The sequence below is a fragment of the Panulirus ornatus genome, chromosome 62 (assembly GCF_036320965.1).
Source record: "Panulirus ornatus isolate Po-2019 chromosome 62, ASM3632096v1, whole genome shotgun sequence".
Classification (NCBI taxonomy): domain Eukaryota; kingdom Metazoa; phylum Arthropoda; class Malacostraca; order Decapoda; family Palinuridae; genus Panulirus; species Panulirus ornatus.
In genome coordinates this window covers 14788514-14811482 of record NC_092285.1, presented here as the reverse complement: position 1 = coordinate 14811482, position 22969 = coordinate 14788514, and the positions used below count along the sequence as shown (strand labels likewise).

The window sequence follows — 22969 nt, the reverse complement described above, 5'->3', positions numbered from 1 at the left end:
AATGCAAAGCGAGTTAATTATGGAGTGGTAGAATGGGTGAAATATAATACCTTGAGGTGGTTTGGGCATGTAGAAAGAATGCAAGACTGAGAGTTTACAAAGAGAGTGTATGATTGTACAATTATAGTGGTTGGTGTGAGTGGAAGACCACATGTGACATGGGCAAATAGGATGGAGGAATGCTGGAGGGAGAGAAACAGAGGAAGAATATGTGGAATGGTGTATATAAGAGAGGAATGTAAGGACAGGGATAATTGGAGACTCTTTTGCTGTAGCCACCCCATTATGGGAGCTCCAGGAGGGTACGTGTGTCAGAGATATAGATAGATAGAACAGAACCCAGGACTTTAAATAGGCTGGCAAGGGCTGAAGATGGTCAGGAAGCAGGTGGAGATCATACCCTTTCCTCTGACATTTAATGGCTACGTCACATGTACCGTGGTTTATGTGTTGTGAATTCTTGATACTGTCACCATTTTTCTTCATGTCAATACCTCAGACATGAAATCAAAGGTGTTGCAGTTTCTACACCCTGTAGTTAGCACAAGTTTTTTAGGTGTTGCTATTGCAACACCCCACAGTGAATGGGTTAAGCAGTATTTAGTGATTAAGCCAATGCTATGTTATGACTGGTGTCCATGTCAACAGGGAAAGGAATTCACCTGGTATCCTCTTTGGGTGTGAATCCCTTAGGTATCCCTGTGAACCCCTTTTCATCAGCTTTGGCTTTATTAATCTTCAGTAAGGACTTTGACCACAGTTGCTGTATTCAGATTTGGAACTAAAGCAATCAAAATTCATAAAATCTGATGTGAATTTTCAAAATACAGAAGCTCCTTGACTTACAATGGAGTTACATTCTGATAAACCCATCATAAGTTGAAAATATTGTAAGTCAAAAATACATTCAACACTTGTACATCTAACCTACTGAACATCATTGTTTAGCCTAGCCTACCTTAAACATTCTCAGAACATTTACATTAGCCTATAGTTAGACAGAATCATCCAACATGAAGTCTATTTTATGATGAAGTGTTGAATATTGCACAACCGTAAAGTAAAAAAAATCTAATATCAAACCATCATGAGTCAGGGAGCCTCTGTATTTGATTTTGCAGGGTTAACAACATTAATGATTCCAAGTAGGACATTCCAGATATCATGATGTGATAGCTGTGCATTTACTCTTGGATGATTCCATGGACTAAATTACCTTGTCTGGGGTCAGGAGTTTTTTACTCATACTTTGCATTTTCGAGATGTTGTACATTTGGATTTGGAATCCTCTTTTGCATGGAACTTGGGGAATGCATGACATTCACTTGTTTCATAATGTTTGCTTGTCTTCATGGACCGTTTCTATTAGATTTTGGAACCTTTTTCATATGTTCCTAAGTACTTCTTTTATTTGGGGGCTTTCTTAGTTCTCTTCAGTAATTTAAGAGACCTTTGAATTACATCATCAGGGTCTTTGGTTTTTGATCTGTTTTTGGTACTATATGGGATTATTTTTCAGGTTGTCTCCTTTCAGGACCTTATTTATTCCCCTCTGGTCACCTCTATGTTAGTTGTCAAAAGTCCTAATGTAAATTTCCCTCTAGGAACATGGTCAAAGTGCATTATTAGACTACATATTAATTGATAGGCATGGAAAAGAAAGACCTTTGGATGTTAATGTGCTGAGAGGGGCAGCTGGTGGGATGTCTAATCACTATCTTGTGGAGGCGAAGGTGAAGATTTGTAGAGGTCTTCAAAAAAGAAGAGAGGATGTCGGGGAGAAGCGAGCAGTGAGAGTAAATGAGCTTGAAAAGGAGACTTGTGTGAGGAAGTACCAGGAGAGATTGAGTGTAGAATGGCAAAAGGTGAGAGCAAATGACATGAGGGGAGTGGCTGAAGAATCAGATTTATTTAGGGAAGCAGTGATGGAATGTGGAAGAGATGTATATGGCATGAGAAAGGTGGGAGGTGGGCAGATTAGAAAGGGTAATGAGTGGTGGTATGATGAAGTAAAGTTGTTAGTGAAAGAGAAAAGAGAGGCGTTTGGATGATACTTGCAAGGAAGGAGTACAAATGACTGGGAGATGTATAAGAGAAAGTGACGGGTGGTCAAGAGGAAGGTGCAATAGTTGAAAAAGAGGGCAAATGAGAGTTGGAGTGAGAGAGTATCATTAAACTTTAGGGAGGATAGAATGATATTTTGGAAGGGGGTAAATAATGTGGGTAAAACAAGAGAACAAATTGGAACATCAGTGAAGGGGGCAAGGGGCAAAGTGATAATAGATAGTGATGAAGTGAAAAGGAGATGGAGTGAGTATTTTGAAGGTTTGTTGAATGTGTTTGATGATAGAGTGGCAGATGTAGGGTGTTTTGGTTGGGGTGGTGTGCGAAGTGAGAGAGTCAGGGAGAGTTGTTTGGTAAAGATAGAAGAGGTGGCGAAAGCCTTGCAGAAGATAAAATCTGGCAAGGCAGCAGGTTTGGACTGCGTTGCAGTTGAATTTATTAAGAAAAGGGGGGACTTTGTTGTTGATTGGTTGGTGAATATATTCATTTTATGTACGGATCATGATGAAGTGCCTGAGGATTGGAGGAATGTGCATATAGTTTGTTGAGTATTCCTGGGAAATTGTATTGGGGGTATTGATTGAGAGGATGAAGGCATGTACCGAACATCAGATTAGGGAAGAGCAGTGTGGTTTCTAAAGTGGTAGAGGATGTGCAGATCAAGTGTTTGCTTTGAAGAATGTGTGTGAGAAGTACTTAGAGAAACAGATGGATTTGTATGTGGCATTTATGGATCTGGAGATGGCATATGACATGGTGCATAGAGATGCTTTGTTGAAGGTCTTAAGAGTATACAATGAGGGAGGTAAGCTGATAGAAGCAGTGAGAGCTTTTTATCAAGGGTGTGAGGCATGTGTACAAGTAGGAAGAGGGGAGAGTGATTAGTTCCCAGTGAATGTCGGTCTGCAGCAGGGGTGTGTGTGATGTCCCCTTGATTGTTGAATTTGTTTATGGATGGGGTGATTAGGAAGGTAAATGCAAGAGTTTTGGAGAGAGGGGTGAGTATGCATTCTGTTGGGATGAAAGGGCCTGGGAACTGAGTCAAATGTTGTTCACTGATGATACAGCACTTTGGCTGATTTGAGTTAGTAGCAGCAGAAGTTGGTGACTGAGCTCAGAAAAGTGTTTGAAGGGAGAAAGTTGAGAGTAAATGTATATAAGAGCAAGGTTATAAGGTTCAGCAGGGTTGAGCGGCAAGTTAGTTGGGATGTGAGTTTGAATGGAGAAAAATTGTTAGTTGGAATGTGAGTTTGAATGGAGAAAAATTGTTAGTTGGAATGTGAGTTTGAATGGAGAAAAATTGGAGGAAGTGAAGTGTTTTAGATATCTAGGAGTGAACTTAGCAGCATAAGGAACCATAGAAGTGGAAATGAGTCATAGGGTGGGGAGGGGGGGGGCGAAGGTTCTGGGAGCGATGAAGAATGTGTGGAAAGACAGAGTGTTATATCGGAGAATGTAAATGGGTATGTTTGAAGGAATAGTAGTTACAACAAAATTATATCTTCGTGAGGCATGGGCCATGGATAGGGACATTCAGAGGAGGGTGGATATGTAGGGACTGAAATATTTGAGGACGATATGTGGTGTGAGGTGGTTTGATCAAGTTAGTAATGAAAGGGTAAGAGAGATGTGTGGTAATAAAAGTGTGGTTTGGACATATAGAGAGAATGAGTGAGGAAAGGTTGACAGATAGGATATATGTGTCAGAGTTGGAGGGAACAAGTAGGAGACCAAATTGGAGATGGAAGGATGGAGTGAAAAAGATTTTGAGCGATTGGGGCCTGAACATGCAGGAGAGTGAGAGGCATGCAAGGAATGGAATGAATTAGAATGGGGTTGATATGCTGTCAATGGACTGAACCAAGGCATGTGAAATGTCTAGGGTAAACCTTGGAAAGGTCTGTAGGACCTGGATGTGGATAGGAAATTGTGGTTTCGGTGCATTATACATGACAGTTATAGACTGAGTGTGAATGATTATCGGTTTTTTTGTCTGTTTTCATGGCGCTACCTCGCTGATGCAGGGGATAGCATTGGTGTTTCCTTTGGGTCAATGTGGTGCTAGGAATGGGTGAAGGCAGGTGAATATAAATGTGTACATGTGTATGTATGTATATGGCTGTGTATGTGTATATGTTGATGTGTATATGTACATGTATGGGCATGTATGTATATATATGTGTGTATATGAGTGGATGGGCCTTTTTTGTCTGTTTCCTGGCACTACCTCACTGACCCAGGAAATGCCAATCAAGTATAATAAAATAGATAATGATAAAATGAACCTGAGAATCCTCTCATTCATCATTGGATATCAAAGGGTCTCTCTTCCTTTACAGAGCTTCAAAACATAAGCATATATGATATGCATCCCCTCATGTTCTTCTTTTCAAGACCTCTGCTTACAGAAATTGTCTCCTGTTCAGTTGCATCTCTGCAAATGCTCCTGAGATCTTCATAAGTTAACAGTTTTGTCCAGGCTGTTTGAATCTTTATCAAAAGAAAGTTTTCATTTTTCACTTTTCTTGAGAATTATGAGGTGGTCAGCCTGTGCGGTTGGGTAGCAAATGGTATGACAACTTCATCACTAGATGGATGCAACTGATTGGATGGGTCTTCTACGACAAGCTCGCAACCATTTTTTTAGGCAGTTTGCAAAGGGTAAGAGGCATGAACTTTTCTGGAATAGGGATTTTCAGAGGCTGCTAACCCCCTAGAAGATCAGGGGAAATTCTCATTAGCTTGTGGGACACTGCCCAGACATAGTTTTTCATTCATAAATCTCAGTTTTACCAGCTATGCTCTCAAACAGAATGTATGGCAAGCTTTTTGGATGGTGGCTTCCTGTACTGGTGAGGATGAATTATATATTTATTATTTATTTTATTTTGCTTTGTCGCTGTCTCCCACGTTTGCGAGGTAGCGCAAGGAAAGATGAATTATACTGATTATTATCAAGAATCATTTCACTACCTAGTGCAGAGTTCTTTGATGCTCTATCCTTTACTTTCATGTTCTGTTGCTCATAGGTATTAGATGGGCATATTACCCATGAACTTTCAAGAGTGCTTGGTTTACATTTTCATTCTATCTACATATTTTGCACCCATATTACATTCTTACTGTTTGAAGCAAATTTTTTACTTCTTTGCAGCTTCAGCACATAAAGTTTCCATATTCTCTGTTGTAACATACTTGAATTTTGTTGTCAGTTTTACTATTGCTGGTTAATAAGGAGCTATATTTTCAAGATCAATATTTATTGCTTTTGTTTCTTTTTTTTTTTCAGGAGAATCCCCATCAGCATCCACACAGCTCAGTAAAGGAAGTATAGTAGGGAGTGTTCAGTCTCTTGATTCTACAAAGTTCTCCTTCACACCTGATTATTCTGTTCGTGGAATTACTGATGTAAGAGCTTCCAACTTTTAAACTTAATGAATTTGTAAAAAGCCAGTCTTGACTTATTTTTCTTGTTATAGAAAATAGGAATAGAATAGCTCCAAAATTAAACCTTGTGGTGTGCCACTAGTTAACCCAACCCAGTTCAAGAAATACTTCTGACATTTGTCTTGTGTTCCCTTCCACACAAATCATATTTGATCCACCATTTGTAATTGCTTGAAAATCTAGTTTTTGTTTTCTTTCAGGCTGCTGCTTTTATATCTGTGATTATTCCATGTTTTTTGTTATACAGGTGATGTACTTAAAGATTCAGCGTTCTCACTACATTGCTGCTCGGCGTGCATACCTCCTTGAACAGGCACAAAGAGAGCCACATGCAGAACATTTCGAGAAGGAAATGGCTAAAGTTAGTATAAAATGCAAGAAAATTTTATAGAAATGTGATATTACTTCAGTAAGATATCTCTTAATATCATTTACCTTTTCATCCTAGAGCTGAGGAGTTCCTTGTGTTCAATTGTTTTCCGTATATTTAGGATAATTTAAGAGGTGAATTGAGATATTTTATAGGTGAATCTGTCTGTCTCTAAAAGACCATTCAGTCATACATCAACTTGATCAAGTGTATGCATAAATCCTTTTTCATACTTGTTAGCCACATCCAGCATTAGTGAGATAGTACCAGGAACAAACAAAGAATGGCCTCATTTGCTCACATCCATTATCTAGCTGTCTTGTGTAATGCACTTAAACTAGGGCTAAAGGGATGTTTGACCTCTATCTTGTGAAGGTGAAGGTGAAGATTTGTAGAGGTTTTAAAAAAAAAAAGAGTGTTGGCGAGAAGAGAGTGGTGAGAGGAAGTGAGCTTGGAAAGGAGACTTATGTAAGGAAGTATCAGGAGAGATTGAGTGTAAAATGGCAAAAGATGAGAGCAAATGATGTGAGGGGAGTGGATGAAGAATGGAATCTCTTTAGGGAAGCAGTGTTAGCATGTACAAAAGATGCATGTGGCATGAGAAAGGTGGAAGATGGGCAGACTAGAAAGGGTAGTGGGTGGTGGGATGAAGTAAGGTTTTTGTGAAAGAGAAAAGAGAGACGTGTAGATGATACTTACAAGGAAGGAGTGCAAATGACTGATAGCTGTAAAAAAGAAAGCTGGAGGTCATGAAGAAGGTGCAAGGGTTGAAAAAGAGGAAAATGAAAGTTTGGGTGAGAATCATTAGATTTTAGGGAGAATAAAAAGATGTTTTGGAAGAAGGTAGATAACTTGTATAAATAACATGTATAAGACAAGAGAACAAATGGGAACATTGATGAAGGGGGCAAGGTAAGAAGTAATAACAGGTAGTGATGAAGTGAGGAAATGGAGAGAATATTGTGAAGGTTTGTTGAATGTGTTTGATGATAGAGTTGCAGATGTAGGATGTTTGTGTTGGGGTGGTGTGTGAAGTGAGAGGGTCAGGGAGAGTGGTTTGGTTAAGAGACAAGAAGTAGTGAAAGCTTTCCAGAAGATGAAATCCAGCAAGTCAGTGGGTTTGGATGGTATTGCAATAGAATTTATTAAGAAAGGGGGTGACTGTGTTGTTTATTATACTTGATTGCTGTTTCCCACATCAGCAAAGGAGCCCCAGGAAACAGACGAAGAATGGCCCATCCATTCATATGCACATATATTTACATGAACACCCATACACACATGTATACATACATATACTTTTCAACATATACACATATACATACACATACACAGACATACATATATATATATGTATGTAGAAAGAATACTTCCCACGTATTCCCTGCGTGTCGTAGAAGGCGACTAAAAGGGGAGGGAGCGGGTGGCTGGAAATCCTCCCCTTTCTTGTTTTTTTTTTTTCTAATTTTCCAAAAGAAGGAACAGAGAAGGGGGTCAGGTGAGGATATTCCCTCTAAGGCCCAGTTCTCTGTTCTTAACGCTACCTCGCTAACGCGGGAAATGGCAAATAGTATGTATACACATGTGTATGGGGGGGGGGTTGGGCCATTTCTTTCGTCTGTTTCCTTGCGCTACCTCACAAACGCGGGAGACAGCGACAAAGTATAAAAAAAAAATATATGTATATATATATATATATATATATATATATATATATGTATATATATATATATATATATATATATATATATATACTCACTCGATCAAACCACCTCACACCACACATTGTCCTCAAACATCTCATTTCCAGCACATCCATCCTCCTGCGCACAACTCTATCCATAGCCCACGCCTCGCAACCATACAACATTGTTGGAACCACTATTCCCTCAAACATACCCATTTTTGCTTTCCGAGATAATGTTCTCGACTTCCACACATTCTTCAAGGCCCCCAGAATTTTCGCCCCCTCCCCCACCCTATGATCCACTTCCGTTTCCATGGTTCCATCCGCTGCCAGATCCACTCCCAGATATCTAAAACACTTCACTTCCTCCAGTTTTTCTCCATTCAAACTCACCTCCCAATTGACTTGACCCTCAACCCTACTGTACCTAATAACCTTGCTCTTATTCACATTTACTCTTAACTTTCTTCTTCCACACACTTTACCAAACTCAGTCACCAGCTTCTGCAGTTTCTCACATGAATCAGCCACCAGCGCTGTATCATCAGCGAACAACAACTGACTCACTTCACAAGCTCTCTCATCCCCAACAGACTTCATACTTGCCCCTCTTATATATATATATATATATATATATATATATATATATATATATATATTTTTTTTTTTTTTTTTTTTTATACTTTGTCGCTGTCTCCCACGTTTGCGAGGTAGCGCAAGGAAACAGACGAAAGAAATGGCCCAACCCCCCCCCCCCCATACACATGTACATACACACGTCCACACACACAAATATACATACCTACACAGCTTTCCATGGTTTACCCCAGACGCTTCACATGCCTTGATTCAATCCACTGACAGCACGTCAACCCCTGTATACCACATCGCTCCAATTCACTCTATTCCTTGCCCTCCTTTCACCCTCCTGCATGTTCAGGCCCCGATCACACAAAATCTTTTTCACTCCATCTTTCCACCTCCAATTTGGTCTCCCTCTTCTCCTCGTTCCCTCCACCTCCGACACATATATCCTCTTGGTCAATCTTTCCTCACTCATTCTCTCCATGTGCCCAAACCATTTCAAAACACCCTCTTCTGCTCTCTCAACCACGCTCTTTTTATTTCCACACATCTCTCTTATCCGTATGTTACTCACTCGATCAAACCACCTCACACCACACATTGTCCTCAAACATCTCATTTCCAGCACATCCATCCTCCTGCGCACAACTCTATCCATAGCCCACGCCTCGCAACCATACAACATTGTTGGAACCACTATTCCTTCAAACATACCCATTTTTGCTTTCCGAGATAATGTTCTCGACTTCCACACATTTTTCAAGGCTCCCAAAATTTTCGCCCCCTCCCCCACCCTATGATCCACTTCCGCTTCCATGGTTCCATCCGCTGACAGATCCACTCCCAGATATCTAAAACACTTCACTTCCTCCAGTTTTTCTCCATTCAAACTCACCTCCCAATTGACTTTTTTGCGGCAGGGGTGTGTGATGTCTCCATGGTTGTTTAATTTGTTTATGGATGGGGTTGTTAGGGAGGTGAATGCAAGAGTTTTGGAAAGAGGGGCAAGTATGAAGTCTGTTGGGGATGAGAGAGCTTGGGAAGTGAGTCAGTTGTTGTTCGCTGATGATACAGCGCTGGTGGCTGATTCATGTGAGAAACTGCAGAAGCTGGTGACTGAGTTTGGTAAAGTGTGTGGAAGAAGAAAGTAAGAGTAAATGTGAATAAGAGCAAGGTTATTAGGTACAGTAGGGTTGAGGGTCAAGTCAATTGGGAGGTGAGTTTGAATGGAGAAAAACTGGAGGAAGTGAAAGTGTTTTAGATATGTGGGAGTGGATCTGGCAGCGGATGGAACCATGGAAGCGGAAGTGGATCATAGGGTGGGGGAGGGGGCGAAAATTCTGGGGGTCTTGAAGAATGTGTGGAAGTCGAGAACATTATCTCGGAAAGCAAAAATGGGTATGTTTGAAGGAATAGTGGTTCCAACAATGTTGCATGGTTGCGAGGCGTGGGCTATGGATAGAGTTGTGCGCAGGAGGATGGATGTGCTGGAAATGAGATGTTTGAGGACAATGTGTGGTGTGAGGTGGTTTGATCGAGTGAGTAACATAAGGGTAAGAGAGATGTGTGGAAATAAAAAGAGCGTGGTTGAGAGAGCAGAAGAGGATGTTTTGAAGTGGTTTGGGCACATGGAGAGAATGAGTGAGGAAAGATTGACGAAGAGGATATATGTGTCGGAGGTGGAGGGAACGAGGAGAAGAGGGAGACCAAATTGGAGGTGGAAAGATGGAGTGAAAAAGATTTTGTGTGATCGGGGCCTGAACATGCAGGAGGGTGAAAGGAGGGCAAGGAATAGAGTGAATTGGAGTGATGTGGTATACCGGGGTTGACGTGCTGTCAGTGGATTGAATCAAGGCATGTGAAGCGTCTGGGGTAAACCATGGAAAGCTGTGTAGGTATGTATATTTGCGTGTGTGGACGTATGTATATACATGTGCATGGGGGGGGGTTGGGCCATTTCTTTCGTCTGTTTCCTTGCGCTACCTCGCAAACGCGGGAGACAGCGACAAAGTATAATAAAAAAAATAATAAAAAATATATATATATATATATATATATATATATATATATATATATATATATATATATATATATATATATATTTTTTTTTTTTGTCGCTGTCTCCCGCGTTTGCGAGGTAGCGCAAGGAAACAGACGAAAGAAATGGCCCAACCCACCCCCATACACATGTATATACATACGTCCACACACGCAAATATACATACCTACACAGCTTTCCATGGTTTACCCCAGATGCTTCACATGCCCTGATTCAATCCACTGACAGCACGTCAACCCCGGTATACCACATCGATCCAATTCACTCTATTCCTTGCCCTCCTTTCACCCTCCTGCATGTTCAGGCCCCGATCACACAAAATCTTTTTCACTCCATCTTTCCACCTCCAATTTGGTCTCCCACTTCTCGTTCCCTCCACCTCCGACACATGTATCCTCTTGGTCAAGCTTTCCTCACTCATTCTCTCCATGTGCCCAAACCATTTCAAAACACCCTCTTCTGCTCTCTCAACCACGCTCTTTTTATTTCCACACATCTCTCTTACCCTTACGTTACTTACTCGATCAAACCACCTCACACCACATTGTCCCCAAACATCTCATTTCCAGCACATCCATCCTCCTGCACACAACTCTATCCATAGCCCATGCCTCACAACCATACAACATTGTTGGAACCACTATTCCTTCAAACATACCCATTTTTGCTTTCCGAGATAATGTTCTCGACTTCCACACATTCTTCAAGGCTCCCAAGATTTTCGCCCCCTCCCCCACCCTATGATCCACTTCCACTTCCATGGTTCCATCCGCTGCCAGATCCACTCCCACATATCTAAAACACTTTACTTCCTCCAGTTTTGCTCCATTCAAACTTACCTCCCAATTGACTTGACCCTCAACCCTACTGTACCTAATAACCTTGCTCTTATTCACATTTACTCTTAACTTTCTTCTTTCACACACTTTACCAGACTCAGTCACCAGCTTCTGCAGTTTCTCACATGAATCAGGCACCAGTGCTGTATCATCAGCGAACAACAACTGACTCACTTCCCAAGCTCTCTCATCCCCAACAGACTTCATACTTGCCCCTCTTTCCAAAACTCTTGCATTCACCTCCCTAACAACCCCATCCATAAACAAATTAAACAACCATGGAGACATCACACACCCCTGCCGCAAACCTACATTCACTGAGAACAAATCACTTTCCTCTCTTCCTACACGTACACATGCCTTACATCCTCGATAAAAACTTTTCACTGCTTCTAACAACTTGCCTCCCACACCATATATTCTTAATACCTTCCACAGAGCATCTCTATCAACTCTATCATATGCCTTCTCCAGATCCATAAATGCTACATACAAATCCATTTGCTTTTCTAAGTATTTCTCACATACATTCTATATATACATGTACATATTCATACTTGCTTGCCTTCATCCATTCCTGTCACTAGCCCATCCCACAGGAAACAGCATTGCTACCCCTTACTTCACTGAGGTAGCGCCAGGAAAACAGCCAAAAAAAGGCCACATTTGTTCACACTCAAGTCTCCAGCTATCATGTGTAATGCACCAAAACCACAGCTCCCTATCTACATCCCAGCTCCACAGACCTTTCCATGGTTTACCCCAGACATTTCATGTGCTTTGATTCAGTCCATTCACAGCGCGTTGACCCTGATATTCTGCATCATTCCAATTCACTCTATTCCTTGCACGCCTCTCACCCTGCTGTTTGTTCAAGCCTCGATTGCTCAGAATCTTTTTCACCCCATCTTTCCACCTCCAGTTTGGTCTCCCACTTCTTGCTCCCTCCACCTCTGACACATATATCCTCTTTGTCAATCTTTCCTCACACATTCTCTCCATATGACCAAACTATTTTAGCACATCCTCTTCTGCTCTCTCAGCCACACTCTAATTCCACACATCTCTCTTACATTTTCATTACTTACTTGATCAAACCACATCACACCATATAATGTCCTCAAACATTTCATTTCCAACACATCCACCCTTCTCCATACAACCTCATCTATAGCCCATGCCTCATAACAATATGATATTGCTGGAACTACTATTCCTTCAAACATACCCATTTTTGCTCTCTGAGATAACTTTCTCTCCACAGATTCTTCATCACTTCCAAAACCTTCGCCCCCTCCCCTACCCTGTGACTCGCTTCCACTTCCATGGTTCCATTCACTGCTAAGTCCACTCCCAGATATCTAAAACACTTTGCTTCCTCCAGTTTTTTGTACATCCCAATTTACTTGTCCCTCAACCCTACTGAACCTAATAACCTTGCTCTTATTTACATTTACTCTTAACTTTCTCGTTTTGCACACTTTTCCAAACTCAGTCACCAATTTCTGTGGTTTCTCCTACAAAGCAGCCACCAGAACTGTACCATCAGCAAACAACAACTGACCCACTTTCCAGACCCTCTTATCCCCATCAGACTGCATACTTATCCCTCTCTCCAAAACTCTTGTATTTACCTCCCTAACCACCTCATCCATAAACAAATTAAACAACCATGGGGACATGACACACCTCTGCCACAGACTGACATTCACTGGGAACCAATTACTTTTCTGTCTTCCTACTCATACACATGCCTTACATCCTTGGTAAAAACTTACTGCTTTTAGCAGCTTACCCCTCACACCATATACTCTTAAGACCTTTCACAAAGCATTTCTATCAACTCTATCTTATGTCTTCTCCAGATCCATAAATTCTGTATATAAATCCATTTGTTTTTCTGAATATTTCTTACACACATTCTTCAAAGCAAACACCTGAACCAAACATCCTGTACTACTTCTGAAACCACACTGCTTTTCCCCAACCTGATGATCTGTACATGCCTTAACCCTCTCAATCAATACCCTCCCATATAATTTCCCTGGTGACTAAGTGGGGCGTGAGTTGGGAGTTGGAAACTGTCCCCTTATATTTCAGTTTCTAAAATAGGAAACAGAAGGAGCTAAACAGGGAGTGCTCATCCTTTCAAAGGCTCAGATTAGGGTGTCTGAATGTGTGTGGATATAACAAAGATGAGAAGAGAGGAGAGATAGGTTGCATGTTTCAGGAAAGAAACCTGGATGTTCTTGCTCTGAATGAAATGAAGCTTAAGGGTAAAGGGAAAGAATGGTTTGGAAACATTGTTGGAGTAAAGTCAGGCACTGGTGAGAGGACAGGAGCTAAGGAAGGAGTAGCACTACTCTTAAAGCAAGAGTTGTTGTGGTGTGTGATAGAGTGTAAGGAAGTAAATTCTGGAGTGATGTGGGTAAAACTGAAAGTGTTTGATAGAGTGTAAGGAAGTAAGTTCTAGACTGATGTGGATAAAACTGAAAGTGGATGGCAAGAGATGGGTGATCATTGGTGCTTATGCACCAAGCCGAAGGCAAGTGTTTTGGGAGCAGCTGAGAGCGTGTGTCAGTAATTTTGGTGCACAAGACTGGGTATTATTGATGGGATAGACAATTTGATTTTGAAGATAAGTAATGTGGTAGTTAAGGATATATCTGGTGTGCATGGGGCATTCATTATTATGAATGGAATTGGTGAAGAGCTTGTGCAGTTGTGTGCTGAAAAAAGACTGTTGATTGGGAATACCTGGTTTAAAAAGAGAGGCATACACAAGTATTTGTGTGGTCAGTGGGTATTATTAGATTACATATTAACTGATAAGTATGTAAAAGAGAGACTTTTGGATGTAAATGTGCTGAGAGGGGCAGCTGGTGCTCCATCTGAGTCTAAAACTCCACTTCACTGACATGCACTCATCTGAAAAAGCACTTTACCTTTCCAGCACTGCAAACATCACTTTGACATACCACATGACCCCTTGTGTTCAAGATGCAGTTTCCATGCTAAAATTGCTGTACATCTTCATTTGCTCTGCACTCACCCATCAAAAGAAATGCACATCACCTCATTTTAACCTGTGACCCCGCCGAGTGGACTTAGCTTGTTTCTAGACCACTGCTGGAGTCCCTTAGAAGGCAAGCATTGGGGCAGGAATGTAAGATATGGTTAACATAACATTAGGTGTGTGGAAACAAGAAAGATGAGCAGGTTTAATGAAATTGGTTTTCCATGAAGATAGAAAGGTATGATAACAAGCTTGGACAAGAAGCTTCGGTAAGGAGCTTGGACATATGGAGTGATGAAATGTGTAGTAAACTGAATGTTTGGAAAAGGATCTTCATTGACCACTTTTGTACATGCCATTTCCTTTCTCATGTTGCAGATGATGATTGAGGATGATGGGCCAAGTTCACCAGCCTGGGAGAATACAATGCTAGCAGCTTCAAACAACAAGGTAAGTAATTTGTTGTAGAAGGATCATGCAGGATCAGTTAAGATACAGGTGATTGTTATGGTAACCCTTTCAGCTCTTTGGTCATCAATATACTGTTAGCACAGTGCTGTGAATGTGAATTAACAAACTTAACTTCCTGCCACAAGTTAAATTCTCTATGCAATGTAGGCTCTGATGGCTTTCCTTAGCTAGAAACCCAACTAAAGGATAGGTTACTGGAGGTGCTAGGAAGGCAAAGTAACCCATTAGTGACAATGGTGGGCAGTCACATGTCCTTTCTATGGACTTAATGCATATGTTGCACCCACCACCACCCATGGTGGCCACCGCTGTACCTATGCATACCCATAGAATGGGTTATTCCCATAGATAATGTTATTTCAAGCTTAATGTGAAACTGATTAGAAAAAATAATGGTTTTAATGGCTTTTGGTGCATGTAATTATTTAGATAAGAGTTTTTGGTGCACTTAATTGTATAAATAAAATTGCAAATCTTTTTGCATACTCAAGATTTGGCAAGCTGCTCCAGTAAATGGGTTTTCCTAAACTAGCAATGATTAGTCTTAATTCATAAGAAGAAATTATGATTTTCATGCTATTGATGCACCTTTTCATAAAAAGAATGTGGTTTTCTCTACTAAGGAAGGCAGAAACATTAGGTACATAATGAAATGGTTAAGCTTTCATACTAAAAAAAATCATTAGAATTAGAAAATTTTTAGTTTTCTTTGTTTTACATCCACGCAAATAATAATATGCTGTCTTAAGAAAATATTTGTTGAATATATTTACTGTTTGAAAGATGGTAATTATACGAAACATTTAAAAATTGAGCTTATTTAGAGAAACTGTCGTATATATTCCATGATATTGACTTAACAGTAAATGCTTTTTATGAATGTTTGTCCTAGATTACTAATTCTGAAGATATTGCTTATAACTGTATGAATCTTAGTGCATTTGCCTGAAATGTAAGATATTTTTTTATTGGAAAGAAGTGATTTTTTTTAATTTTTTTTTTATTTTGCTTTGTCGCTGTCTCCCGCATTTGTGAGGTAGCACAAGGAAACAGACAAAAGAAATGGCCCAACCCACCCCCATACACAATGTATACACATACACATCCACACACGCAAATATACATACCTATACATCTCAATGTACACATATATATACATACACAGACACATACATATATACCCATGCACACAATTCACACTGTCTGCCCCCATTCACTCCCATCACCACCTAACCACACATGGAATACCTTCCCCCTCCCCCCTCATGTGCGCGAGGTAGCACTAGAAAAAGACAACAAAAGCCCCATTCGTTCACACTCAGTCTCTAGCTGCCACGCAATAATGCCCGAAACCACAGCTCCCTTTCCACATCCAGGCCCCACACAACTTTCCATGGTTTACCCCAGACGCTTCACATGCCCTGATTCAATCCACTGACAGCACGTCAACCCCGGTATACCACATCGATCCAATTCACTCTATTCCTTGCCCTCCTTTCACCCTCCTGCATGTTCAGGCCCCGATCACACAAAATCTTTTTCACTCCATCTTTCCACCTCCAATTTGGTCTCCCACTTCTCCTCGTTCCCTCCACCTCCGACACATATATCCTTTTGGTCAATCTTTCCTCACTCATTCTCTCCATGTGCCCAAACCATTTCAAAACACCCTCTTCTGCCCTCTCAACCACGCTCTTTTCATTTCCACACATCTCTCTTACCCTTACATTACTTACTCGATCAAACCACCTCACACCACACATTGTCCTCAAACATCTCATTTCCAGCACATCCACCCTCCTGCGCACAACTCTATCCATAGCCCACGCCTCACAACCATACAACATTGTTGGAACCACTATTCCTTCAAACATAGCCATTTTTGCTTTCCGAGATAATGTTCTCGACTTCCACACATTCTTCAAGGCTCCCAGGATTTTCGCCCCCTCCCCCACCCTATGATTCACTTCTGCTTCCATGGTTCCATCCGCTGCCAGATCCACTCCCACATATCTAAAACACTTTACTTCCTCCAGTTTTTCTCCATTCAAACTTACCTCCCAATTGACTTGACCCTCAACCCTACTGTACCTAATAACCTTGCTCTTATTCACATTTACTCTTAACTTTCTTCTTTCACACACTTTACCAAACTCAGTCACCAGCTTCTGCAGTTTCTCACATGAATCAGGCACCAGCGCTGTATCATCAGCGAACAACAACTGACTCACTTCCCAAGCTCTCTCATCCACAACAGACTTCATACTTGCCCCTCTTTCCAAAACTCTTGCATTCACCTCCCTAACAACCCCATCCATAAACAAATTAAACAACCATGGAGACATCACACACCCCTGCCGCAAACCTACATTCACTGAGAACCAATCACTTTCCTCTCTTCCTACACGTACACATGCCTTACATCCTTGATAGAAACTTTTCACTGCTTCTAACAACTTGCCTCCCACACCATATATTCTTAATACCTTCCACAGAGCATCTCTATCAACTCTATCATATGCCTTCTCCAGATCCATAAATGCTACATACAAATCCATTTGCTTTTCTAAGTATTTCTCACATACATTCTTCAAAGCAAACACCTGATCCACACATCCTCTACCACTTCTGAAACCACACTGCTCTTCCCCAATCTGATGCTCTGTACATGCCTTCACCCTCTCAATCAATATATAATGAAATAGTTATCAGAAATGGATTATACTCCACAAACATGTTTGGCCAGTATTTTTTTAGATGCATTGTTATTGGAGCGTTGAAAAATGTGTAGAAGGCGAGAACATTATCTCAGGAAGTAAAAATGGATATGTATGAAGGAATAGTGGTTCCAACAATGTTATATGGTTGCGAGGCATGGGCTGTAGATAGAGTTGTGCGGAGGAGTGTGGATGTGTTGGAAATGAGATGTTTGAGGACAATATGTGGTGTGAGGTGGTTTGATCGAGTAAGTAATGAAAGGGTAAAGGGGATGTGTGGTAATAAAAAGAGTGTGGTTGAGAGAGCAGAAAAGAGGGTGTTTTGAAATGGTCTGGTCCCATTGAGAGAGTAAATGAGGAAAGATTGACAAAGAGGATATATGTGTCAGAGGTGGAGGGAACGAGAAGTGGGAGACCAAATTGGAGGTGGGAAGATGGAGTGAAAAAGAATTTGAGCAATTGGGGCCTGAACATGCAGGAGGGTGAAAGGTGTGCAAGGAATAGAGTGAATTGGAACGCTGTGGTCGACTTGCTGTCAGTGGATTGAACCAGGGCATGTGAAGCGTCTGGGGTAAACCATGGAAAGTGTTGTGGGGCCTGGATGTGGAAAGGGAGCTGTGGTTTTGGTGCATTATACATGACAGCTAGAGACTGAGTGTGAACGAATGTGGCCTTTGTTGTCTTTTCCTAGCGCTACCTCGCGTGCATGTGGGGGGAGGGGGTTGCCATTTCACGTTTGGCAGGGTGGCGATGGGAATGAATAAAGGCAGCAAGTATGAATTATGTACATGTGTATATATGTATATGTTTGTGTATGTACATATATATATACGTTGAAATGTATAGGTATGTATATGTGCATGTGTGGACGTGTGTGTATATACATGTGTATGTGGGTGGGTTGGGCCATTCTTTCATTTGTTTCCTTCAGCTACCTCGCTAACGTGGGAGACAGTGACAAAGTATAATAGTTTTTAAAAAATAATCCTTTTGTCATTACTCAGTAAACCAGTTTGTCAGTCAAAACCCTTGATCATAAGAAACTGTTTTTTCAGTAGGCAGCCTTCATGCATCTGGCTTAATGGGAATTTGTAAAAGAAAAAATAGAGCATTGCTGAGATGAACCTACATTCTTACATGCCTATCATGATAACTATATACTGGAAGAATATGGGTAATTATGGAAGGTATCCTGAAAAATCAGTTGGTGTGAAATTTAGAAATGACAATTTATGGAATTTTGTTCTGGCAATCATACTTGGAACACCTTATCGGGTTCCTATGTAGAACATTGTGTAGGTACACATGCATTCATGTTTCCAATTATCAGTTATGTCAAAGAATTCAAGCATCATTGAACAAATTGTGCATATTTGACTGTTAGGACTGTACGAAAAATTCCTTGGTAAGCCATTGTGCAAGATTAGAAACTCATCATATTACCATCAGTTGTAATGAGAGCCTGAAGGATATGTTACTAAAAGAAATGATGGACAGGATGTGGTACTAGAGCAAAGACTGAGTCACGTTGAAAAATTTCATGATTCCTGGATGACTGTTACAAGGAACTACATGAGACCTGCCACCAGACAAGAACATTCCTTAATTTGCCTGATCTGTTGAACCTAGGTGCATTTAGGCTGAATGTGATTCATGAGTCAGTTGACATTGGCACCTAGAAGAATGACTGAAATCTGAAGTGTCAAGGAATTTCTTTGAAAACTGTTTGATAATATTCTTGTAAGAATGGAACAATATGAAATGGTCCTCTTATGCAGACGGTCTTACAGTCACACCACAACACCTTGACAACACAGTCGCAACAACACATTCATAGCTTATATTACACAGTTAGATCAGTGGCTTACCCAGAACAATATGTCTGCATCTCTACAGAAGTCTTTAGTCACCCTCATAATAATAGGCAAATGCAAAACCAGCCAGCAGCTTCCTGTTATTTCATATGGCCAATCATTTCCAGTCATGAAGCACCAATTTTTCTTGGCATCACATGCAACACACAGATGATATTCACTTCCCACACTTCAAACATCAACACGTAACCAACAGACAAACTAAATACCCTCAGAACATTAACTGGTACCAGGTTTGGGGCAAGACAAAAAATCCCTTGCTATCCTTTATATATGATTCATTCATTCCACCCTAAACTATACCTTACCTGCTTAGTCTTCAAGCGCATCAAAAACAAATACAGTAAACCTTCGATTTAACGGACCCCAATATAATGGATTTCAGATTCAACAGACAAATGATGGCACTACATTAATTGATAATGATTTGAAAAATAAAAAAATATATGTCTTAAACCCTGCACCAGGCACATTTCATATCACACTTATTTTTGGTAGTGTGGGGTAGACTCTCTTTTTTTCAGTCTCAATTTGCCTCAAGCTGTTGTGCAGTCATGTTGAATACAGTGTTCCTGTTATTTCAAAAGTGTGACTTTATTTATTTAACAATTATGCAATCCTTACAATTCAGAATGGCATCAGTTGATTGTAAGAGGTGCAATGAAAGTAGGTAGTCCGTCCTCACTTTATTGTAAAGAAGTATCCTTTCACAGGAGAGGGGTGTCTGCCGCCTGCCTCCAACTGCCCGGTGAGCATTCCCTTACTGATGGGTGCCTACCTCCTGTCTATCATACCACACACTTAACCCTATGCTCCCTCATAGAATTTAGGTCCTAAATGTGACATTTTGTTACAACAAAAATAAGAACAAAACTATAAACAGGGAAAAAAGAGAGAATGAAATTAAAATTCGACAAGGCATAAGAAATAGACACACAGATCACTGCTCAGCAACAGTACACTTCCTTTACATGCAAGCAGAACAAAAATGACATAACAAATTAGTGGGTTCACTCTTCACAGGAACCACCACAAACATAATCTTGTGAGTGTGTGGGCTGGTGTCTCACATGGTGAGGGTGCAGCCGCCTGAGGCTGGGTGTTGCCACAACTGGGGGTGAAGCCGTTGCTAGTAGGTACTCCCCTTGACCCATGGGTGTCGTGGAGATTGGCAGAACCCAGGGGCATAGGTGACATTGGTTTTGCAAAGACAGACAGCCACTGCCGTCAGCTTCACTGAGTATTGTGTATGCGGCTTCACCTCCACTACCACACCTGACCTGTCCCACACCTTCGAAGCGATGACCTGCACAGAGACAGGAGTGCCCTAGGGCAGTGTAGTGGCATCACCTGCTGGGTCACCCTGCACATGAGCCTAGCTCCCTATTTGGCAGAGCATTTCTCCATTGCCAGTTTATCAGATAATGTTGCTGGAGCACCACAATACCATCTTGCAACTGTCTTCCTGCTGCCAGCTGTGTGAATGACTTATCCACCTCTTTTAGGTGGGTGTTGAGATATTGGAGCACAGCCTGAATCACTTTGCTGTTGTGCAGGCTACCTCCAACACCCATGGTGCCCCTCAACACCCGTTAGGCTGGTTTTACTGCTGCACATCCATTGGACTGGGGGAAGTGGGCTGAGGAGATACAGGCCATGATTCCCCATTTTTTATAGAAAGCTTTCATCTCTCTGTCTAGATTGGTTCCCCATCCGAGGCAATTTCCCTGGGTACACACATCCCTACACCCCATCCCCTGCAGAAGGTAAGCAGCCTTCCAATAACTTGGGATTTTCCTGCGTAGATTTGAATCTTCCTCTGCGTCATGTAAGAGGTGTAATGAAAGCAGGTAGTCTGTCCTCACTTTATTATAAAGAAGTATCCTTTCACAGGAGAGGGGTGGCATCACCTCTATTTCAAGTCTGACTCCTGCCTCCAACCACCTGGCAAGCATTTCCCTGCTGCTGGGTGCCTGCAGCCCAACTATCATACAACACACTGCACCCTATAGTGATAGAGGAGTTAAAAGAAAGCTTGTAAACTTAAATGTGGCACAGAAATAGGTTACATTCAATTTAATTGACTTTTGACATTAACAGACACCCCTTCCCCCTGTTAGTCCATTAACTCAAGGGTTTACTGTACGTCAAAGCTACAAATGCTCAAAACAGAGTACTCAGAACAATCACTGGCTGCTTAGCAACCATAAACACTCAACACCTATGCAGTGAAACATAAATCCTCCCAATACTCTCCTACCTCAGTATGTTGAGCACTTGTTCTCTGCAGCAGCTTTAGACCCTTCCCATCCAAACCTCTCCATAACTAACAACCAACCCTCAAACAGAAATAGAAAGCTTACTCCTTCTTCACATTTCAGGTTCCTATACTGACATATCCATCTCACCCTTGTCAAACAAAATACAGACAAAACATACTCAGACTAACATAACCTGACAAGCATTAAACAGACGACCTCCCAACTCGGTCTTGAACAGCACCCCACCAGTCGTACACTTATCTTAAATCACACTTTCCTGACATGTATGAGTTACACCGTAGAGGATCAAGAAAAACTGCTTAGATATTTGGATAGTATCTACAGATGGGTTGATGAGACCATACTGGAATTTGAAATGACAAATTTGAACAAATAAGTTATGGAGCAATTTGAGCTATTTCAGCATCTACATATAGAGGCCCTACAGGAAATGATATAGAGAATGAAGTAAATGCCAAGGATTCATGAATTATTTGAAGTGGAATACTTGGATTTAAGGAACTTGGTGAAAAGATAGTGCTTTCAAGCCAAAAAATGAGTGGAATGATAATTGAAAACATTTGCAACAAGAGACCAACAATTAACAAGGAAAATGTTTATTGTATGTATAAAAAGTAAACTTGAATTCTGCTGTGTTCTGTGTTCACTAGTAAAGCAGATCAAATTAAGCAAAATAGAGAATACAGAAACATTTCACGAGTTAAATGGATTATAGCATATGAATTTTCCTGCAGGATTAAAAAGAGCTAGAACTTTACTTTGTTTAATGTCGTATGGAGAGATATATGGAAATATATTCCTAGCAACAAATGTACAGAATAATGACCAATGTTTTGAACTTTAAAGCAACTGTGCAAGGACAATACAGAATTATTAAGAATAATTCTTTGGAACATATCAAAAAGGCATAAGACTAAGATGTGTCATTGCCCAGCAAAGATGTTCGAATGATTATCTGTGATACTTATTCTAAAAATTTTGCCTGGACAAAGTACAGAAATATTCAAAAGAAGATTAGACTCATGGTTGAAGTCAATACTGGATGAACAATGAAAAGATAACTATGCCAGAGGAGTAACTACTGAAGAAAATTGTTTTATACGAGTAACTACTGAAGAAAATTGCTTTATACGAGTAACTACTGAAGAAAATTGCTTTATACAACAAGCACAAGTAGTGGTGGGTTGAGGAGAGTTGGCTGAGAGAAACATTGTCCAACATACAAGTCATGTACAGGTGAGTGCAGCATGCTAACCCTGCCACTGTGGCAAATCCTTGTCAAAGGTACTCATAGGTAAGTAGGTACTTTCTGGAGATCACCCATCCCTACAGTTCTATAAAAAAAGACACATTATATCACTGTATAGAAGATGGTCATGATACATCTGCCATATTGAACATGCTGAACATTTACTGCTCATTTGCCTTGCACTTGCCCTTGATAGACATACATGCATCAGGGCTACACTTCATGACATGTGGTCTTGCACAGTGGAACTGTTCAACTTCTTGAGCACTGTAGGGATCCTGTGGGAGAGGGTAGGGGCTTCTTGGGCAG

General features: G+C 40.9%; 1 protein-coding gene across 1 annotated transcript in view; it reads left to right on the top strand.

Moving 5' to 3' along the window:
- The window catches only part of uex (metal transporter uex), a 244164-nt gene that overhangs the window by 164440 nt on the left and 56755 nt on the right, over positions 1-22969 (top strand). The window contains exons 13-15 of the mRNA XM_071656143.1: positions 5354-5472; positions 5759-5872; positions 14446-14517. Coding sequence (XP_071512244.1) covers positions 5354-5472; positions 5759-5872; positions 14446-14517 — 305 coding nt within the window. The remainder of the gene's footprint in view (positions 1-5353; positions 5473-5758; positions 5873-14445; positions 14518-22969) is intronic.